Source organism: Dunckerocampus dactyliophorus, chromosome 5 (assembly GCF_027744805.1).
Source record: "Dunckerocampus dactyliophorus isolate RoL2022-P2 chromosome 5, RoL_Ddac_1.1, whole genome shotgun sequence".
Classification (NCBI taxonomy): Eukaryota; Metazoa; Chordata; class Actinopteri; order Syngnathiformes; family Syngnathidae; genus Dunckerocampus; species Dunckerocampus dactyliophorus.
The window spans coordinates 10,596,629-10,620,186 of record NC_072823.1 but is presented as its reverse complement, the minus strand read 5'-3'; the positions used below and the strand labels follow the sequence as shown (position 1 = coordinate 10,620,186).

Genomic DNA, 23,558 nt, shown 5'->3' with positions numbered 1-23,558 from the left:
AGCTAAATCCATCACTGTCAGCCCTTGAGCGCAAACCACAGAGTCCAGCAGCCAATGGCAAAGGTTTTGTTTATTCCAGAGACACTGTCTGTTGACTCAGAACGGTTTCTTTGAATAGAGCAAGAGCCCATCAATGATTAAGCTATTGTTTATGGACAAAATACAGGCAATATAGGAAAGAAGAAATGCGTCTTGTAGTAGTACGGTAGAGAAAGGTAAATCGTACAGTTAGGTCCAGAAGAACAAAGACAGAGATTTACGATTTTGCCTTCACATACCACAAAAAATGATTTGAAATAAAACAATCAGGGTGTGATGTAAGTGTAGTCTTTCAGCTTAAATTTAAGAGGTTTCACAAATATATGACATTTACCATTTAGGAATTACAGCTGTTTGTGTTTGTTTGAGGGAGGGATCTCTCGCTACCAGAACATTCACATGGCTGCCTGTAAAACTTTGGGAGATAAAGAAATTTTTTTGGGAGTGTGTGTTTAAGCTTGCTTTGGGGGGATGTGGACAAGGATAGACCGCTTAATTAATAACCACCATCCTTTTCTCCCTGACCTTTGCTGGTCCCTCATGCTTTAGCTGGAGCTAGGCTCATTAGCAAATATTAGCAAATATTGATGTATAGCTCACAGGTTGGGCGTCCGAAACGTGGTTGAATGGGAATACAGTGATTCAAATAGCGGGAATCGTCAAGCCAGGAGAAGGTAAGAACCGTTGTGGCATATTTTATGATGATGAGTGTGCCAGTGTGTGTGCATGATGGCAGGTGAGATGTCTGATGGGTAGTTAGACCACACACAAGGTCTCTATGTGAATATGAAGTCAGAAATTAAGATTCTGGCCCGTGTGGTCGACAAAACACCTTTTCTGTTGCCAAGAAGGTGGGAGAGTTCACAAAATTAGCTGATTTTCCGTCATCTGATGAGATACTGTGCTGTAATTAAGCTTTTACAAGCATAATGTTTTAATTTAACGATATGTTTATTATTGGCTGTACTGCATATAATACACATATTTAGATAGATAGATACTTTATTGATCAATTGCAGGGACTCACTTTGCTCCAGCAGCCACATTTACAGACAGTATAGCAAGAACACAAATAGAATAAGGATTTTTAAAAAATTAAAGTAAAAAAAAAAGGAATCATGTGGAAAAAAATACAATAATAAACACAGCCTTCTATGCACATTATGTATTATTCAAGATTGAAGAGTTTTATTGTCATATGCACAGTAAAACAGGTAGTTATACTATGCAATGAAATTCTTGTTCTGTTCATTCTCCCAAAAAAAGAAAGAAAACACAAGAAAATGAATAAGAACAGAAGAAACGTTAATACCAAATCAATACTTGTGTATCAATATTGTGCCATGAATACAGTATACCGTACTTAAATGTGCCATTGCAAGAAGAGTAACCAAAATATTAGTTATAGTATGGCAATGGACACGGGACACGATGAAGGATGAAGGAGAACTGTACCAGACAACTTTATATCGAGCTTAGATTCTGACTTGCAGATATGGCTATACTTTCCATAGAACTAGTTGATGTCCATTTGACTAACAGTCAACTATTTCTGGCAAGGAGTAAACATATACACGTGTAAGACATTTACCATGTATGTCAAGGCATGTCTGTTCAACTTGAGAACTTTACATTTACTCAGTGAACATCTGCAGAGAACATAGCTCAGAAATTCATGATATCAATTACAAACATTTCTCACTAAACAGCATTGTTTTTTTTTTTACACCATAAAAAATCTATTTAATGCTGTCTTCAGTTGGAAGGATTGTAGTAAATTAATTGTAGTCTATTAATTATAGTCAAACTTGACATCATCTTACGTTATTTGGCTTTTTAACATCACATCAAACATGCATGTGAATGCTGAAAATTGCTGTCAGCAGTGTTGGCCAATTTACTTCCAAAATGTAATATATTTTATATTACTTGTTATTGCAGTTTGAAAGTAATGTGACAATATTGCCATTTCTGGATTGTAATGTGTGACACTACAGCACTTTTGTTGTATTTTTCAGCAAGTAAGTTCTGTGCGAATTAGAAACACATGTGAATGACATCAGGGTGATCTCCTTGAACGCTTAGTAAGTGATCTTCCGAGATATGTTGACACTGTGGCTACATAATAGATGTCCTTGCCCATGATCTTCGCTTTGATCTTCTTGTAGAACAGTCCCATCATTTGGAAATGTCAAGCAAGCTGAAAAAATGTAAAATTGCTGAAAATTTAAAAATGGGTGGAAAAATAATGCTGGTAATATGCAATTGTAGTACCTTGAAATTCTGTGTAAATACTGAGAAAAGAGAAGAAGAATTTGAGGACCATACAGCATTTGTGATGAATACTGTACAATACATCATATCATAGCAATCCCCAGATTCTAAACAAACACATCACTCAAGGCGCTATGAGAAATATACACAGTAGAATGAGATTAGAAGAATTTGATTGGATGCCTGTATTGCAGTAATCGCGTAATCCCACAATAATTTTTCATTGCATCTGAGCAATGCATTGATTGGTGCCTGCCAGGGAGCTGCACTGACGTCAGCCTCCCTGTGGGCTCCTCTGGCTCCCTCTGGTGGACAGAGACAGCATTGCAGCGCCATTCATCCATCCATCCATCAATTTTCTATGCCGCTTGTCCTCAAATGAAATGCTTTGCTCAGACGAAATGCATTATTGGAAAACTTTAAAATAGTTAATTTGTTAATATTTATTAGGTATACCTTTTGAGTGTTAAGTTGCTGTGTGATGAGTTCTTTGTAAAATGACACCATGAGTCAGACTGTTATAGTGAGTAATGACCTCCTGCAATTTCCAATGGGTTGACAAGATCGTCGTGATTTTTTTTTTATAACTCATAATTGGCTCCTGTCAAATAAAGAGCTGCCTGGTCCTTATGGACTCGTGCGCGCCACACTATGCCATTTTATGATGCGGACATGTGTGGCTTATGGTCCGGTGCGGCTTTTGTATGTAAAAATCTCTTTTTTCCACTAAATTTTGTAGGTGCGGCTTATACACCGGAATTTACGGTATATGATATGTCTACTTTCCGCGTCTGTGTGGTTTGACTTGGTGGATAATTTGGAGTTGTTTACTTCTAATGGTCACGTACAGGTTGGGTGTCTGTGCATTTTGCATGTGTATTAGACAGTCCTCTCCATGCAGCGATGTTAAACTGGACCATGGATTATATTTTATTGATCTTGGTCTTGGCTGTGGTCATGAAAGTGTCTTGGGCCAAGTCTGTGCTGGAAGTTTTGCGGATTTATCTTAAGTGACAGACAAAATATCAACAAAAACTTGTCAGTACATCTAAGAGCATTATTTGGTCCACCGACAAAATTACAAGTGTGAACGCTAACCGAACAGCACTAAAGTAACAACCAAGTACCTTTTTAAAATGTTTTTCTCCGGACCTGAGTACAGGACTATATGTGTAAATAATTCCCCCCCCCACAGTATGTGCCATCTATCCTTGTAGAAAACAGTGCTAATGGTACTACGTACTATCAAACAAACAAACAACAGCAATAGCTCATTGTCATAGTTGGCAGAAGTAACAACCATCAGAGCGGTATTAATTTGCCCTCATATGAAGATAGCAAAATATTAGCATCTCTCAGCATGATGCAGCTTGACACCACTACAAAGTACAATCACAATAATGAACGCACTGTTAATCACACATCCCTTGTACTACAGCTCATTAATTTGCACATTTTTCCCATTGAAATGTGCGAACTGCAGTGATAGCACACATATTTGGGTTATACGAATTCAATTTTAAAGGGAGCAGCACAGTGAGTGCATGCCAAGAAAATGCCCACAATGCAATGAGTATCCACAAAGCAGCTAATCCATGTGTGGGAGAGGATATTTGACAGGCATGCTGATGTGGAGGCTCACTAGCTCATATTTAATTACTTTGCAATGTCACCGGCTGCTGCAGACCCGGGAGTGTGTACAGATCTTTATCATGTCGCTCTCGTTACAGCAGGAAACAGACGCAAACTTCTGTGTGGTCCACTTTGACTTGACAAGTTTCCTTCATGAATGAGTGGGTGGGCCCCGACATCGATGTGGTGGGACCACTGCAGATCCCACCCACCGATGAATTCTCCATCTCAGAGGGCTCCCATTTATTTGGTAAGTCTGCTTGACATGACAAGAGTCGCACAGTCAGCACACCAATCCAGCCATCTCTACAATGTATCTTGTTCAGGGTTCAGTCAAATCTGAGTCCATCCCATCTGAATAAGGGCAATTAGAGGCGGGGTAGACACCGGATTAATTATGAACCATTCTGACACACCTATTTCATATCATTTACTCCTCTCTGTTGGTGGCTGCAACCGGTCTTGCCAACTTGCCGACATTGTCGCTAAATCTGGCGACATTCCAAACCCTCATGGCAATGTTGGCAATATATTTTCTCAAAAGTGACCAGCAACAAATCTAGTGACTTTTTCTGCCGTCATTGGAGACTTTTCTGGTATTTGAGGACTTAAAAGTGAAAGCACGCATTGTCCTGCAGTTTCTGTTCTCACTGAGCAGTAGGGCGTGCTGCTGAGAGGTCCGCCCCGCCCCAAAGCAGTCACAAGCCGTCGGTGCACAATCAGTTTCCGCAAGAGAAACTAGTGGAGCTCTGCATATCCATGAATCGCGCATGCGTGAGGCGTGATACTGCCGAGGTGGCTCTCGCCACGTTCCACAGAGCGGGATCTAAAATGTTTCTCAGTCTTCATGAAAATACGGTGATGGCCCTGTGACAATTTGTTGTGGATTTCATTTCATATTGGTGAATTTATTACTTAGTAATTATCATTTTATTTATATTATTGAAGTACAGTGGAACCTCAGTTAGCCTACGCCCCGGTTAGTGTGTTTTTCGGTTATGTTAAAATGTATGGTGTAATTTGAATAAAAATGTTAATACAAAACATGTTTTTATAGTTGTACAATTATAGTTTTACATGCATAAAAAAATTCTAAATGCATTTAAATAATGAATGAAAGGGATAAATGAACATTTAAGGTTAGCTTTTCCCTTCAGTGAAGACGTGACTGTTCCCACACAATGTGGCAGCAATGTTCTCCCTCATTTTTCAAGTATCCGAGCATGCACACAAACAACCTGAGCATTCCTTGGACCTCTATGAGCGCCATCAGGCGTGCACACTGTAGTGCCGCACCTGTCCAAAACCTGACAACTTGAGTAGTCCAGCTAGTTCCATTCTGTGGTATTTTGTATGGGTTCAAAAGGACGTGAGGGCGTATTTCACAATATAGCTTTCTTTATTGTCAACCTCAGAAAAAACAGGCCGTGTAACTGTGTCATCAAATTAAACCTTGAAATATCTCAACAAAGAAATATATTTACAATTGTGATATTGGGATATATTTTATTATTGGGAGGTATTTCTAATATTTTGATTACTTTATCCAGCTTTAAATGAGAGGAGCAAAATGTTAACCTGTCATTACGACGCAGTGCAATTATACACCAATGCAAGCTTAAATGAGTGGTAATGGGGTAATAGTTTGAGCGTGCCAATCATGACTTATTAGATTGTTTTTGTAAAGATTCTTCATGCAACTCTTGTAATGATCCATTTTTTATTTTTTTCCGGTGTATTTAATGAAGTGCAGAATTTATGGAGGCAAAAGAACCAGCTCACTGGCTTGTAAACACACACACCACACGGTAGCGGTCGGTCACTGCCATTGCTGTGATCTGGAAATGACTTCATATTGTATCCAGCTACTTGTAATGAAGAAATTGGATTGTCGGGTTAATAAGTACCTGTAGCAACCTTTGTGCCCATTTGGTTTTCGGCAAGTGCCAAGTTGTTCACAGCCTGACCTGCAGCTTCTGCTCTTCGAAATAAAGCTGACTTTTAACAGAAAATACTTGATGACAAGATGGCTTGTTAGTTGGAGACACAGACAGTATGTCTCAATCTGAATGATATAATCTACATGTTTGGTATCTCAGACATGGCCATGGGCAGAACCAATTCTTCAAGAGGTCAGTGTTATGTTGCATTTTTCACAGTATCTTTTTGATAGCAATTGTCAGCATTTGAACAGCGCTAAGTATGAATTTACGTGCTCTTCTTTTAACAAAGATGTCTAGTGATCCTTGCTTTGGGAATCCCTAGTGACTATGTTGCGATATTGTTAACATTGTATCAGTTTCCACGGTACAGCTTGTTTGGAGTAGAGATACATGTCACTCCAAAGACACAGTGTGCTCTGTGCGAGCCAGCAGTTAATCATTCATGGGCTTACTGTACGTGATGTGGGGCTTACACGTTATACTGTTGCGCTGGTTTTCTTGGGAAGAGTTAAAATAATTGGATTGCATTAGTGACATCCAGTACATTATGCACACTGAGCGTTATTAGCCTCTAAAACTGCATGGTTTTTAATCGGATGTATGCAATGGAGCTCGTTAGACTTTGCTGGTGTACCTCATATTGTAGCAAGTGAGTGTACTGTATGTTGTTGCTGTCACTGAAATCATGACCAATAGTCAACTTTTCTAACATGTCCTAATATCAACATTTGCACATTTCAATGTGATACAAACATCCATATATGAAAAAAAAGAAGTATGAAACTCTGGACTACTATAATCACTGAAATTCTAAACTGGTTATAGCCGGGTAGTTTTTTTCAGTATCGCTGGTCGCTTCTTATCTGATTCCGAGTGATTCTTCCTGAGGTGCAATATTAGGTAAGAAATATTAAAGTAAATATGAAGTAAGAAGAAGGAAAAGGAAAAAGCTCCCCTCATATAATCAGTGCTTGCAGTCAACTGCTTACAAACCAAAGGCGAAACTTGGAAATAATTCCAGACTATAGGCATACTGAACTAGCAAGCTTTGTTGCTCTGTGGAGCCTGATGCAGTCTGGTGATCAATATCCGCAGAAAAAATTTATCCCAATATTATCTGTATTTTAATTTAATACCAATATCGTCCGATAATATCAGTCGGCCGATATTGTCAGACATCCCTACATAGTAGTATTCAATACTAGCCATTAGAATGCTATATGTGGAGCATAACAATACAAAAATAATCACAGGTAATAAAAATAAATTATGTTTACCTTTCACGTTGCACTAAAATTAAACTAATGTGTAATCTACTACATATCAACAAGTAGCGTGACAGCTCAGACATGTAAACTTGAATGTGTCATAATTGTTTCTTGTACCAACCTGCTTTGGCCCGGTCAGCGTTGCTTGCTAGAGGATGTTTATATCCTGAAGTTATTGGTGTTTGCGCTAAGCTGGTTTTCTTTCTTGTAGATGTAACATTCACTGCCGGATGATGCCGCTTTAAGTGCGCTAACATGTTAGACGTGTTTCCTGCGGCATACCCGATATCCGTGGAACAATGTTGACACACAACTTTGGATTTATCCACTTGCCTTTGTCCATCTGTAATTTTAACAGTAAAGCCAAAGTGTTCCCAAACGGTAGACCATAGTGAGATGGGAGGGCCTTCCAGCTCAGGCTTCTCGCTTGCATTTGCTATGATGCCATTTGTCATGCCTACGAGCTACTAGCATTCTTTCGCCTCGGTCAGTAGTGTCCAATACTCAGAGGCGTCTGTGCGGAAACTCACCCACAGGACTTTAGTTCCACGTGAAGCGCTTAGTAATAATAATAACTCTAGGAATAAATTTAATGAGAAAAATAGCATATCATATAACCGAAATGGTACGCAAGTGGACCGAACCGAACACGCAGAACCGAAACGGTTCAATACATCCATGTGAACCGTTACACTCCTCGTAAACACCAATGTTTCCACATGGCGAGTGAAGCCTCACCTGTAAATACATGCAATCTCATTATGCCATCACAACTCAAATACAACTTTTCAATTGAATATCTGTTTGAATAAAGTGAAAGTGTTGACAAAGGGCACCTTCTCATACAACAACAATAGTCGTTATCGAAAAACATAGGCAAGCAGCAACAGTGATGCTACTAACACACAATTTGAACAGAGTATTATGGTATCGTATTTCCACATAGTCTCTAAACAAATTCTGAAAAACATTAGCTGAGTTCCTAAATTGACTTTTGGAAACTTTAAATGGTCAAATGGCCAAATCGAATGACTAGTACAGTTGGCTAGTGTGAGTGTACTGATCGGTGCTCAAGTTTGCACGCGCACGCTCTTAAAAATAAAGTTAGATGCATAAAATTACCCACAATCACTAGCCTATACTCTCAGTTATTAATTAATATAGAGATGTGTCCAAAGACTTGTCCATAAAACAATACCTAAACATATCTATATGCTGTTTCTCCTTTTGTTGTTGCAGATATTCTGGCCGATCAGAGTAATCCTCTGCTCCAGGACACTGACATGTTACCTTTCACCAGCTACCCAGGCATGCAGTACTCTAACATGGAGCCAGCCGTGTCCACGACGCCATACTACTGCACTCAGAACTATTATCCTCAGTACAGTGGAGAAGAATGGTATTCTCACACTGGGCTATATGAACTAAGGAAAACAACACTGGAGGACAGCTATGACGGTGACAGGGAGGAGGTGTCCGCTGTCATGCCTGCTGTATGCAAGAGGAACCGGCACATGACCCAAGCTGGACGGATCAAAGGGGAGGAGCTATGTGTCGTGTGTGGAGACAAGGCGTCTGGCTACCACTATAATGCTCTCACTTGTGAGGGATGTAAAGGTAAGAGGAGATGAAGGTCACACAGTTATTTAGAACAATTTCTATGAGGCTTATCAGCTGGACTCCATCCCAGTTAACTCGGGCAAAAGGCAGACTTCACATCACAGGTCACATAGACAAACAGTTATTCACACTCACATTCACACCATCGCTGAGTGGGAAGTGAAGCTTGGAATAAACAGGACATTACCGCTCATAAGCCACCTCATTAGGTCCGTTTGCATTCTCTATTACATAAAAATTAGGGGTGTCATGAGACAAGACGAGACGATGCACGACATTAGGTCCGCGAGATGATACAAGGTTTTAAGTACAATGAAAAAATAAGCACTTTTTTGTTTAACCGTGTCACAAAACAATGCAGGTGCGATTTGAAATGTTTATTGTCCCACATATTGACGCTAAACTATATGATTGTCGACATTATTTTTAAGCCAAATAAACCACTGTTATGATAATATATAATAATGATAATAATAAATAATAATATATCATAATATTGCAATATTTAATTTAATATGTCATCTTTCACTCTGTAAAATTGTGGAATTGCAGTTTGTTACATGTATTTTCTCACAGGCAATTCGTAGTGTCTGTCAAACGTTTGCAGCATTTCTTGAAATGCTGACTTTTCAAGTGTATTAAAGAGCAGCTTTTATTTTGTTGTGACTTTCTGCGAACATACACAGTTTTATGCTACTGCCGATGAAACGTCTCAGTGAGGGTTGACTGTCGGAACGAAGGCTAGGTATCTCAATGTGTAGTTTTTTTCCTGGATGGGACAACTTGGTCGGGTGTATACAGTATGTCTGAGAAGGGCAAGTTCGTTTTGTTGCCTTTTATGTCGCTGCCACTTTCGAACAAATTCGGCATAATGGCTCGTTCTTGTTGTATATTCTCACCTTGCTCATTAATATTCCCACAAAGGGGCTGGACATTTGGCTCTGCAAGCATCTTTTTCCCTTCTAATTTCTACGTTACCTTGCATTGCTCCTCACGAGGCTCCTGTCTTTTGCTGTGTGTATACTAGCGGCCCCGCATCCCCCACAGAGACAAAGCAATTGTATGACTGACAAGAGGTCTCACACTGTTCGCCGTTGTTATGAAGCGTCGAGGTGCTGAACCATTGCAGAGTCAACCCTCTTCTTGCCATGGCAATATGGAGGCCGGTAAAATGATCAAGCTCATTTTCCTTTATTGTGTAATTAGTTGATTTATTTATTATCGCAAGACAGTTTTTTTTCTGAATGAGAACTCTTGTCAAGGTTTAATTTCGCGAGATCTCGTGACACAAGACACCCCTAATACAAATGCACATTAAAACTGTAACAGGGGTAATATTTGTATCAGGGGTCTCATCTATAAAGCTTGCGTACGCACAAAACAGGGCCGAAAAGTTGCCGTTTTCCACTCAAAGTATCTATAAAAACACAACCTGACTTGAGAGTGTGCACACCAGTACGGCAACTTTGTAGCTGGCGTAGGCACTTTTTGGAGAGATGGCAAAAAGGTGTGGATCATTGTGTGTGCTAAGAATAGGTTCAGGTACCTCCCCTCTCGCTAACGCTGCTGTCAGATGGACTGTCGGATGGAATAGAATAGATTGGGTTTCCTCTCAACTTACTGCTGTTCAATGCAAGAGCAACATGAGCTCTGTTACATTAGTACATGTCATTGTTCTGAACCGTCTATGTCCGGTAACTGTTCAGAAGTTCTCCTGCATGTGTGCCATCGGGATCCCTTTGTTGCAGGGACATAATTAGAACAGAGGGGAGTCGGTTCCAACGTCGACGGTGGTAACTTGGCCAAAAAACTAAGCAGCTATTGGTGCCTCATTTCGGTGCGAAATGAATGCAGACTCACCTGAAACAAGTGCTTGAACGCGATAGTGTGCACGCAACGTCTTTTAAGTATTGTAATGTAATGTACAAAGTCTGACACTGTTATTAAACGTTATTGCTGACCTTAACACTTAACACACCAACAGCTGTGTTCCATTCCGTTGCTGTCCACACTAGCAACACAACACTTCCTCATTATTCACCAGTTCTACTCACAGTTAGCGGGGCGCTTTCACAAGCAGTGGAATTCTGAACATCAACATTACAACAAAAGCAGGTTGTTCCATTAACTTAATTTTGCTCAGTTAATACATGACTCTTGCATGTAGGATTAGGGTAGAAGGGTAGTGTAACATTGCCACAATTGTGTATCGATGATCAACTTCTGCTCATATTGTGCTGAATATATGTACTTGAGTGGAATGTATGCACTTGAAGTACTGTAAAATCTTGCAGGTTTTTAGCATTTTCCCTGTGTTTTGTATTGCTGCTGACTTTGCTGTGATTATTAGAATGATGACAATTTGTTGTGAATGTTAGTTCATATTGGTGATTTTATTACCCAGTTATCATTTTATTTAAACTCCTGAAGGATTTAAATGACTATTATGTTGAACTTGCATGTCACAAAATAATTCCATAATACAGTCATTATTTTTTGGACAAAATATGTACGTTTCCTTTTTTTAAGTACCGTTTAAGCACCTGCATTGTTTTAAAGGTTTCCAAATTGGCACCGGGACAGGGTAATATGTAAATGATTCCCAATCCTAGTCCAAAGTGCAGCCCGCAGCTTATTTTTATTGGCCTCTCTATATTGTAAAAATAAAATAAATTCATTATTAATGATATAAATTATTAGATGTTACACTAATTTGCTTTGTCACCTGTAACACGATGTGGAGGTTTTGTTCATATAGCATGGCATATATTGACCTACATTGGATTGGTTTTAGCATCTTTAATGCATAACATGTATCAACTGGCCCCCTACATCATTCGATTATTCTGTACGTGGGCCTGTAGGAAAATGTTTGGACACCCCTGCTCTACTGCCTTATTGTAAAGTCTGTGGTGCACATTTTTAACTAAAGGTCTATGTAACCCACCCTGTTTCACACTGCCCACACTAGGGCTCGAACACAGGACCTTTGTAATGGGAGACGAGAGCGCAGACCACATGGCTGGCATCCGTTACATCTTTATGACATTCACATTTTTAATAAGCAGCCATACTAAACATTTAGTTTGATGATGTTTCCTATGTCGTCGTGTTTCTGCAGAATAAATGCATGTCTTCATCAAACTTTCTTCTTTTGTCTATCTTGTGAAGGTTTCTTCAGGCGGAGCGTAACAAAGAATGCTGTGTACAAGTGCAAAAGTGGAGGAAACTGTGAGATGGACATGTATATGCGCAGGAAATGCCAGGAATGCCGGCTCAGGAAATGCAAGGAAATGGGCATGCTGGCAGAGTGTGAGTTTCAGCTGTTTAGTCCCTATCAACAGCCCCTTTTCCACCAAAACTTCAGGAACTTTTAGTTCCCGGAACTTACACTCCCTAGAACTGAAAGGTTTTCTGTGTAGTTTGCGTTTCCACCACATTTTGCAGTTCAGGGTAGTTTATTCAAATCAGGCTGATGGGCCAGTGGTATATTTGCCCTCTGATGCAATGAAAATAAACAGTCAATATTACGTCAGTTTTTTTTCTTTTATTAAAGCGTCAGTCAATAAAATATACATAAAGCACAAAAATACAAAACAAGAAAAAAAGAGTTCTGAGTTTTACAACGTGTCAGTGAAGGGGTCTGTGTAAATAACAATACATAAAGAATAAATAACATTGTTGAGCACACGTCGATAACGTCATCACATCCAGTTGTATTTCGTGATAACCTGTTAGCATTAGCATTCGGGTTCTCTCGGCTTTCGGCGATAAACAAACTGTGTGCCGCTGACTACTGTTATAGCATGGTCATTCATTCATTCATTTGCTATGCCGCTTCTCCTTACTAGGGTTGTGGGGGTATGCTGGAGCCTATGCCAGCTGACTTACACCCTGGACTGGTCCCCAGCCAATGGCAGGTCACATATAGACAAACAACCATTCACACTCACATTCATACCTATGTACAATTTAGAGTATCCAGTTAACCTTTGGAATGTTGGAGGATCCAGAGTACCTGGAGAAAACCCTTTATAACATGTAACAAACTAAATAGTCACATTTCATATGCTTTGCCTTCATTCCACTTGTTTACTGCTTCCTGTATTTCGCCACACATCCTCAAGCCTCGACCTCGCCGAGTACTTTGTTGCAGCAGCTCAGCTGGTGGCCATACGGCTTGTTGGTACAGTAATACAGCAGTTGGACCCACTGCGGCTGTTCTTCATCTTCTTATAACATTGCTTGCGTTTGTTCTGCTTTTCATCAGTTTGTTTGGACATGTGTCCTACGTTTAGGTCCACCACCTTGTCGATGACAACACAACTGAACACAAAATGCAGTTTTTAAATGAGACTTTTTATTATTAAGGGAGAAAAAAAAATCCAAAGCTACATGGCCCTGTGTGAAAAAGTGATTGCCCCCTAAACCTAATAACTGGTTGGGCCACCCTTCGCAGCAACAACTGCAATCAAGCGTTTGTGATAACTTGCAATGAGTCTCTTAAAGTGCTGTGGAGGAATTTTGTCCCCCTTTGCAGAATTGTTGTAATTCAGCCAGATTGGAGGGTTTTCCAGCATGAAGCGCCTTTTTAAGATCATGCCAGCATCTCGATAGGATTCAGGTCAGGACTTTGACTAGACCAATCCAAAGTCTTCAGCCATTCAGAGGTGGACTTGCTGGTGTGTTTTGGATCATTGTCCTGCTGCAGAACCCAAGTTGGTTTCAGCTTGAGGTCACAAACAGATGGCCGGACATTCTCCTTCAGAATTTTTGGTAGACAGCAGAATTCATGGTTCCATTTATTACAGTATGTCTTCAAGGTCCTGAAGCAACAGCCCAACAAACACTTACAAACAGCCCCAGACCATCACACTACCACCACCATATTTTACATATACATATATATACTGTATGTGTGTGTGTATATATATTTATACAGCATATACACTCCCCTCCAAAAGTTTGGGAACACCTGCAGGTTGTATATGTATGAATACTAACAGTGCTCAAAACAATGCCACCGCACTTTTGCAATAGTATGTACCATAGTTAATTTACTAGGGATGATTTTAGTTCCAAGACTTTATTCATTATGTTATAAGATCAAATTTATTAAATGCAGTTGTTTATTGCAAACTCCTATTTCCTCCAAATATTTTGCATTTACTATGTTTAAGTGCCGATTCTTGACCTCATAGACACAAATGAAATCTCAAGTTGCCTATACTGTCGTCTGCAGGCCTTTTTACAGAGATCCAATGTAAATCCAAAAGGCTGCGGAAAAACACCAAGGGCTCCCCAGGACAGTCGACTGGAGATGAGACAGAAGGGGCAGATTGCAAAGAAGTCACTTCAACCACAAAACTCTCAAAGGTATTTCACAAATTTACTAAATCAAAAGAAAATGCTTGATCAATCATTTCTTATAATGAATCTTTTTTTCACATAGACTCCTGATCAAAATTTTAAGACCATTTGGAAAATGTACAAGAATTTACATTTTGCACTGTTGAATCTTGAGGTTTTAAGTCGAAAAACAAAAAGAAGAAATGGGAATGAGACAAAAAGAGACACAGCCTTTAAAAGCCAAAAAAAATGTGGTTTCAGTGTTATTTTCTGTTTGGTATTTATACTGGCATGATCTCTTGATGGCAAAGGCGAAAAAGCTTTCTCTCTTGGAATGCGATCAGATTGCTGAACTGCATCAGCAAGGCCTCTCGCAGTGAGCCATTGCTGCTGAGGTTGGACGCAGTAAAACATTCATTTTAAACTTCATCAAACATGATGAGGGTTATGGAACAAAAAAGTCAAGTGGTAAAAAATGTCACCGGGCCTGAGCTGGAGGACCATCCTCGGCCCAAATGAAGGTTGTTACTGGTGCTGAGTGCAGTCCGATAGCCAACTGACGGCATTTGCGAGAGATGGGTTTTAAGAACAAAAAACATCTTCAAAGGCCACAAAATTGCCCGTTTGGAATTTGCACAAGCACACCAAACACGGGACATTGAAAGGTGGAAGAAAGTCTTTTTCTCTGATGAGAGAAAATGTAACCTTGATGGTCTTGATGGCTTCCAGACGGCACAGTGGAGGGGGCACCATCCTTCAATGGAACAATGGAGCTTCAGATTGTGCAGGGGCGTCAAACGTCAGATGGCCATTTAGAGATGTTGCAGGGGGCTTCCCTCATGATTGAAGGCCCTCGTCTGTGTGGTAATAACTGGCTTTTTCAGCAGGACAATGCTGCAGTTCACAGTGCCCGCCTGACAAAGCGCTTCTTCCAGAGGAATAACATCACTCTTTTGGACCATCCTGTGTGTTCCCCTGATCTAAATCCCATTGAGAACATTTGGGGATGGATGGCAAGGGAAGTTTCCAAAAATGGACATCAGTTCCAGACAGTGGATGCCCTCCGTGAAGCCATCTTCACCACATGGTGCAACATTCCCACTAGTCTTTTGGAAACATTAAGTATGCCCAAACCAATTTTTGAGGTGATTAACAAGAATGCTACTCATAACTGAGTACTTGAAAAAAAACATTATTTGTATTTTAGGGAGGTATCGGAGGTTCTTGAGGTAGGGTCTTAAACTTTTGATCAGCGAACGAACAGCTTATTTGAATTTAATGGTTTGCATTAAATTACTTACTCAAAAATGTTTTTCTCTCACTCCCATTTCTTCTTTTTGCATTTGGAAGCTCTACTTAGAACCTCTTTAAGATCCAACAGTGCAAAATGTAAATTCTTGTACTTTTTGAAGTGATCTTAAATTTTTGACCAGTTTATATTTTAAAGTTGTCTCATTAAAGTATTGCAGTTTTCATATTTTAATGATGTATATGTTTTATTGATTTGTGCATGCAACTTTTAGTAAGAAATTACACAGATCATTTTTTCCCCTCTCTTGTCATACAGGGGAAAATGACTAAAGAGCAACAGGCACTAGTGAAAGCCATTGTAGAAGCTTACAACAGACATCAAATTCCTCAAGAAGTGACCAAAAAACTGGTATAATCTTTGACATTTTGTCCAAGGACGCAATTTATTGAACCCTGATGACGTTTTTGGTTCATCTTAATGTAATTTCTGCTTCTTGTTGCTTTCTTATTGCTAGCTCCAAGATCAGTACAGCGCTGAGGAAAACTTTCTCCTCTTAACAGAAATTGCAACAAGTCAAGTCCAAGTCCTGGTGGAGTTTACAAAAAATATCCCAGGTTTTATTTCCCGCTCTTTTGCAACCATACACATGTGCATGTACGACATTAACTAGGATGTGTTTGGTATTTCTCGCAGGCTTTCTGTCCCTGGATCACGAGGATCAGATTGCTCTGCTGAAGGGTTCGGCAGTGGAAGCCATGTTTCTGCGCTCTGCTCAGGTTTTTAGCCACAAGATGCCAAGCGGGCACACAGAACTTTTGGAGGCGAGGATACGCAAGAGTGGTGAGTCCACTGAAATAATGTTTAATATCAGTATGACAGTAGTTCGCAAGTATCTACACTTAAATTACACTGATCATTAAAAAAAATACTCATAAATCGTTAACTTTGATGCAGCGTCAGTCTCCTGATGCATGATCTTGTTATTCGTGACGAATGGAGTCAAATCCTCCATGTATAATTCATCAGCCTGCTCCATGGGTTGCAGCTGAGACGTGCGTGTTGTTGACCTGTTGATCTCTGGACTGGTTTAGGTTACGCTGCGCACACTGTTACTGGGTTTTCATTTAGGCATGTGTGTACTCAGGTAAAGAGGGAAATATTTAGTCTATTTTAAGCTACATTTTGCACCACAACAGCCTATTATGTGTTTGCAGACGGGTAAAACTGAGGTTTTTGGTTCGTGTCATAAGAAATGTGCGACATCATTTTGTGTTTTGAAACCTTATTTATCAACATAACATTAAGTTATTGACCTAGTTATTGTTGGTTTCGTTCTGTGCGGCGGCAGACTCGTGTGTGTGCGTGTGCCTTATAACAAGGAAGGGCATTAAATATATTAATGATGGCTCCTGGGCCCTATGTACTGAGCGCTGTGGCCCCCTTTATATGAATATAAATATCAATAGAACCTCATGATATTATTACACAATTTCCCATGCATTTTTACGAACAGGTTGATGAATAACTTGCTTTGGAATGAGAAGTGAAGTGAGAATGTTGAGGTGACAAGCAGGTATTAAAGTAAAGTATTTATTTGTAATAATTAAAAGTGCTTGGAATAGTATCTTGTTGCATGATCAGATAACATTAAAGTTTACAAGAACTGCACCACAGTACAATTGTTCTGGCAAAATGAAAGAACAGCTACATTTAGAAGGAAAAAGGAAGTGCAATATTGCCAGGCCACATAAAATGATGTGGCTGGCAAATGTGACAAATGTGGTCGATGTGTACCCCGTGATTGACAGGCGAGTTCCAAAGTCAGATGGCTCCAGGCTCCAGCTCACCCATGAGACCAATGAGGACAAGCTGTATAGAAAACAAGCGAATAGTGAATAGGATGGGCTGCATTGCGATGCAATAGCAGCCTCTATTGGTTATTGCCTTGCAGTGTTACCGGGCATGTGGTGATCTACTGGGGCATTGCAGACCCATGCACTTGTCACTGATTTTATTCAAGAAATAAAATGCATACAGAGTTTGGGAAAATGACATATTTATGTGAGGTGCCATCATGTCAGCCAGGCTGGACAGTTAGACAGACAGTGATGGCAGGAGTAACTTCACCGGGTCCCTCGGCGCCCCTCGGCTGTGAATGGTGGTTAGCAGAAACATTCAAACTGAAGGCCAGCCAGGGAGAATGAGGAAGCAAAGCTGTCTGGAATGACCATTGTTCCTTATCGATACATCAAGAGTGCTATTGTCCAGATTTCTCTCTCTCGGGCTCCCCTGGCATTTCTGAAAGATTGACGACAGACATCCTCAGCTATTTGGAAAATGTCTGAACTACTGCCAGTGTGACGGATCAAAATGAATAAAAACAAATAGAATAAAGTAAAAGTTTACAAGCAATAGCATAAAAAAAGCTGACTGCGACTGTGTCAGCATTACAGTCAGTGAAATTAATGAATAAGCAATAATATCATATTAATTTAGCAATTTAATAATGAGATTGTTGATGCTCATTACAGTAAAATGTGTATAACTATTGTCATTATTTCAGAAAAAAATGATTAAAGTCAATTCAATTAAATTTCCCACATTTGTAATTGGCTATTTGGATTGGGCATTGTTTGAATTTGAGCGATTCCGGTTCCGGTTACAATTCCTTTCGATTCCGGAGGTGTATAATCATGTTAGTGGTGCGTTGTTATGATGGCGTTGCAAATGTCGCACTGCGCCGACCGTTCATTTTTCTGCTGAATTTCAGCCAAACTTTCGTGCGCCGTTGCACACTGTCCATGTTTGAAATGGATAAAACGCTTCTGCTTCGTTGGTGTTCGCCAGCTTCTTCTTTGTTGGTGTTCGGCGGGCTAGTCGATCACCAAAAGTCGGAATCAAAATTTTTTTAAATGAACGATTTCGGGAGAATTGGAATGTTAGTCCCAATTCCCATTGATGCTCGATGCCCAACACTATTGGCTAAGTCAGGGGTGTCTAAACTTTTTTCACTGAGGGCCGCAACTAACAATCCAAGGACACGGGGGGGGGGGCCCTTTGATATCTTAATAGATTTTTTAATTTTGTAAAAAGGCTAACAAAAAAACCATGATACATACATTTAAATACAAACCTTTGATTTATTATTAGTAAAGCTGTCAAAGTTAACACGTTATTAACGTGTTAATGGAAATTTCACTATTTTTTTGACGCGCGATTAACGTGTTTCACCCTCGGCCCCACACCGTAGTTTTAGGAGACACAAGAGACACAAGTGGGAACAAATATTGAGCAGAAATGGACAAAGGAAAGGATGTTTTGAATGGTATGTTTAGCTTTAATGCCCTGGCAGATGGCTCTCTTGACAAAACCAAAGTTATTTGTATCTGTCCCTGTGAGTTGAGTTGTCACAGAGTACGTCGAATCTCAAATGCCAGAGAGAAGGGAGAAGGTACTGGAGCACTGCAGGTATTTTTTAATGGTCATTTATACAGTGGTACCTTGGCATAAAAGTGTCCCAACAAGCAAATGTTCTTTTTTATATATCGGCTGATTTTTTGTTTTCAACTGCAAGCTAAAATTTGGGTTACGAGCTGCAAGTTACCGGCAAGCATAGCTGAGGACAGCTATTTGGGGACTTGTGTCAATGTGAGCGCACACACAGTGCTCAATGTGATGGCAGTAAAGGCTCGCGAGGGAATATTTTTGTTATTATTATTATTATTGTTATTATATTATTGTCAAGATGACAGAATAAAAGCTGCATGTTACGAGACCCGCAATGTCATACTTCCACATCGTTGAAGTTGCCAGACTATCAAAAGTGTGAAGTGTGTGTGTCTCTCCGTAAAAGAGTGTTTGGAAGTCAAGTATAATCTATAGCCTGACTACACTACAGTACATGGGCGCTGTCCTATTTATGTAAACTACTGACTGTTCTTGAGCACTTATTGTAACATATTGTAAGCTGTCAATGTTTATTTTTCTAACACCCTGGTTTCATTTCATTTAGTTGGTGGGTGTTTTTGCAAACTTTTATTTGTCATGTCAGTCACAATGAGAGTTTGTGACATTATTTGCTTGAAGAGAATGATATTGGAGTGATGGACAGTTTACCTTACCAATGTCTACTTGTTGTACATTGTGTTTGTTTTTTAAACATTGAGGTCCATTTTGTGTTGAGCTGTTTAAAAAAAACAGAATGTTTCATAAACCAAAATTTGCATGAGGCAAACATATAATCCAGTCTCATGTTGATAGGTATATTAGAAACTTTAAAAGGTACACTTATGATAAATTAAAAACTTGTTTTGATCTGCAATTAATTACAAATTAACCATGGACAAAATCTGATTAATCGCGATTCAATATTTTAATCAATTGACAGCCCTAATATTAGTTATTTGTAGTAACATTTCAGCATCTTCTCTTGACATTTTGCTTTTTTTTAAATCTATTTTTAAAATGTTTGCTGTTTTTTTTTTCAATTTTAAAAGGTACACTTATGACAGATTAAAAATGTGTTTTGATCTGCAATTAATTACAAATTAACCATGGACAAAATCTGATTAATCGCGATTCAATATTTTAATCAATTGACAGCCCTAATATTAGTTATATGTAGCAACATTTCAGCATCTTCTCTTGACATACTGCTTTTTTTAAAATCTATTTTTAACATTTTTGCTTTTTTTTATTTTAAGAAGGTACACTTATGATAGATTAAAAACGTGTTTTGATCTGCAATTAATTACAAATTAACCATGGACAAAATCTGATTAATTGCGATTCAATATTTTAATAAATTGACAGCCCTAATATTAGTTATTTGTAGCAACATTTCAGCATCTTCTCTTGACATTTTGCTTTTTTTTTTAAATCTATTTTTAAAATTTTTGCTGGTTTTTTTTTCAATTTTAAAAGGTACACTTATGATAGATTAAAAACTTGTTTTGATCTGCAATTAATTACAAATTAACCATGGACAAAATCTGATTAATCGTGATTCAATATTTTAATCAATTGGCATCATCATTTCAGCATCTTCTCTTGACATTTTGCTTTTTTTAAATCTATTTTTAAAATTTTTGCTGTTTTTTTCAATTTTATTTTATTTCTACAATGTGTTGGTGCCAATAAAAAATAAGCTGTGGGCCGCAAATGGCCCCCGGGCTGCCCTTTGGACGGCCCTGGGCTGGGTTATCTACAGGATGAATTATGATACTATACTTTTTGTCTCATTTTCGTCGATACAGCTCAGCACAATAAAATACAACACAGTTGAGTCATGCTACTGCTGTGATTTGGTATGAAACACTTCAACACTCGTGTCCTATATGTCATTTTTGATGTGGAAAATTTTCAGTTTATGCTAAACTGAAACGTAATGTTCTTAAGCACAAAAAAATGTTCTATTTTGCTGTGATAGTATGTTTAGAAATGAATACATATTTGTTTGCTTAAATCCAGGGGTGACTTTTCCAGCCATTGTGTTTATTGTACCTTTTTTTCCAGGTATATCAGAGGAGTTCATCACACCGATGTTCAACTTTTACAAAAGCATCGGCGAACTCCATATGCTGCAGGAAGAGAAGGCCCTCCTCACCGCCATAACCATCCTGACACCGGGTGAGCTGCTTCCGATGGATTCACATCCAGTAGTTTTCTTGTGTTGCAAAAAAATAAATAAATCCAATTTCCTCTAGACCGGCCTTACGTGAAGGATCAACATGCTGTGGAAAGACTGCAGGAGCCCATGCTGGATGTGCTGAGGAAGTTGTGCATTTTGCAGCATCCGCAGGAGCCTCAGTACTTTGCACGTCTTCTGGGCCGGCTGACCGAGCTGAGAACGCTCAATCACTATCACGCGGAAATGCTTGCGTCCTGGAGGATGAACGATCACAAATTCACACCGCTTCTCTGTGAGATCTGGGATGTGCAGTGACAGCGCAGGAAAAGGGGATGTGACATGAACATTTTCACTTGAAAGATAGTCATGGTCGACTGTATATATACGGTGTATATCAACTGATACGCTGTACGTGTTTCAAATAAACTCCTGCACAAACAGCTTGCTTGATTGTTGGTTGTAGTTGCCTGATTTCATTCAAGTTAGTTATTCATTCATTTTCTGCCAATTATTCTGTTCGGGGTCGCAGGTGAGCTGGAGCATATCCCAATCCTACAATTCTGTGTCAAATAAAACATATCAAACAACTTCTTGATGTTATTGCATTCTTGACGTATTGTATTTTTATATTTGCAGTACTGACATTTGTGTGTTTCTCTTATGTTACATTTTTAGATAATTCCAATTCATTGCCTTTTATATTTTAACTCATCCATTACTGCATTCACTGCACCTCTTTCTGCTGCAATTGTTCTTACTATTATCTAACACCCACTGGACAGAGAAGAAGTTAAAGAGCAGCACAAATAAGCCTACTGAGGGATGGCACCCAAACACTATGCCAGACTGTATCCTCCTTGATTCGAACCCATGCGCCCGGCAGGTGAAACGCAGATGCCTTACCACCTCAGCTATCACAGCTCCCTCCCTGACCGAGGTCCAGCAGCCATCACAGTGGCAGACAAACACTGGACAGAGAAAAACTTAAAGAGCTAAGCGCAGCACAAGTCCTGATGATCACTCACATGTATGTATGTATGGTCTATTGTACCCTGCTGGATTCAGGCCGATGCCCCTCGTGCGGATGCCTTACCAACTGAGCTGTTACAGCACCCTCCCTGACCGAGGTCCAGCAGCCATCACAGTGGCAGACATCCAACAAACAGAGAAAGGCAAGGTAAAAACACCAGAGGAGCCAAGCACCAACTACTGGTTGACAGAACTGTCGCCCAAGACTGCAAAACCAGACAGACAAACCTGTGCACTGCCTGGATTGATTACCAGAAAGCTTAAGGCTCAATGCCACATTCATGGATCCTGGAATGCTGGAATGTTTTTTGAACTGATCCACACCACCAGGATCTACAGCGGGGACATCGGAATGTCATTCGGACTGGAGAAATGTGGCCGAATGGTAACAAAGAGAGGGAAGGTAGTCCATACAGAGGGCAGAATTGTAGATGTTGAGGAGAGCTACAAGTACCTTGGAATACCACAGGCAAATGGTAACCCTGAAGAGGCCACAAGGAAAGCTGCAACGGTCAAGTATCTGCCTCATGTTTGCCAGAACACTTGCCCATATTGTCCTGCCAGCTCAAAGCCCGTTGGAGTGGGGAGCCACAGCCAAATAAACAGTAGTCTGTTTCTGAAGGCAGGAAATATTAATGAGAAATGTCCTGGTAGGATTAACCATCTCCACATCAGCACCAGTAACCATATTCGCTATACCAGGCGTCACTAACTTTTTTGAACCATATATATGTATATATATCAATATGCAACACCTAATTTCTATATTTTCTGTAAGTGCAATTTTTTTCAAATTGAATATTTTCAAAGGATCATGTCTACAACAGTTATAGGAAATCACAATGTCCCATTTTCACTAGCCACTAAAATGTTTTCACAAATTATGAATGACTTTGCACCATGTTTGTACAAATAATAAATCCTGTAAAACATCGCTGATGCTCTTTTTACACAGTTGCCCCAGTTAAACACCGGAGAGTGTAGATTACATCAGTTCCATTCAATTAGCATTATTGCTTCTTCAACAACCACCCCATTTGAAAAGGCCTTCGTTTTGTTAATCAAGAGTTGTGTAGCTCTAAATGAGGCTTTGGTTGCTTTTTGGGAGTTTATAACCGGTCTCGTGAAAAAAATTGCAGTTTGCACAAGCCTGCCTTTAACCTCTTTCCCTGTGGCTAGTTAGCATTGTAGCTTGTGTGACATGTTGTGAAATGTTTCTCCAAATTGTGCCGTAAAAAAAACTACCTCCCGTTCATCGTGAAAAACGTGTCCCTTCTTTTTTCCGCCATCTTTTTGGGGGTTGGTCACATCCTCATTTTTGTTGCACCCGCTAGCTTGTTTCCAACATATGTATGATCTCCACAAGCGCTATGTTTTGGTAATGCGCTCAATACTGTCCCTTGACCTATACTAGGTCAGAGTTCATTTATGTGTTTTTTTAAAATATATTGTCATTTTCAGTTTATATTTAAGTGTGATTTAAACAATAGCAACCAAAACAAAATTTGATCCAGCTCACTGGT

At 39.5% G+C, this 23,558-nt stretch overlaps 1 protein-coding gene across 4 annotated transcripts; it reads left to right on the top strand.

The window, feature by feature from the left end:
* Positions 1 to 206: 206 nt before the first annotated feature.
* Positions 207 to 21,585, top strand: nr1h4 (nuclear receptor subfamily 1, group H, member 4). 4 transcript variants are annotated; one of them, XM_054777772.1, is made up of 10 exons: positions 207 to 713; positions 4,047 to 4,195; positions 8,396 to 8,773; positions 11,948 to 12,088; positions 14,019 to 14,152; positions 15,693 to 15,785; positions 15,892 to 15,991; positions 16,071 to 16,217; positions 20,892 to 21,005; positions 21,083 to 21,585. In XM_054777772.1, the coding sequence occupies exons 2-10, from the start codon at positions 4,099 to 4,101 to the stop codon at positions 21,319 to 21,321; spliced, it is 1,443 nt and encodes a 480-aa protein (XP_054633747.1). In that variant the 5' UTR covers positions 207 to 713; positions 4,047 to 4,098; the 3' UTR covers positions 21,322 to 21,585. The 4 variants fall into 4 exon arrangements, with proteins under 4 accessions (XP_054633747.1, XP_054633746.1, XP_054633749.1 ...); XM_054777771.1 differs by having other exon boundaries at positions 208 to 713; positions 4,044 to 4,195; XM_054777774.1 differs by lacking the exon at positions 4,047 to 4,195 and having other exon boundaries at positions 209 to 713.
* Positions 21,586 to 23,558: the final 1,973 nt, after the last annotated feature.

Excerpts from the sequence above, each read along its gene's own strand:
- nr1h4 (XM_054777772.1), top strand. The coding sequence starts at position 4,099 with ATGAATGAGTGGGTGGGCCCCGACATCGATGTGGTGGGACCACTGCAG. Across the intron at positions 8,774-11,947 it reads CACTTGTGAGGGATGTAAAG|GTTTCTTCAGGCGGAGCGTA; the intron begins GTAAGAGGAGAT and ends TATCTTGTGAAG. Across the intron at positions 15,992-16,070 it reads GTTTACAAAAAATATCCCAG|GCTTTCTGTCCCTGGATCAC; the intron begins GTTTTATTTCCC and ends TATTTCTCGCAG.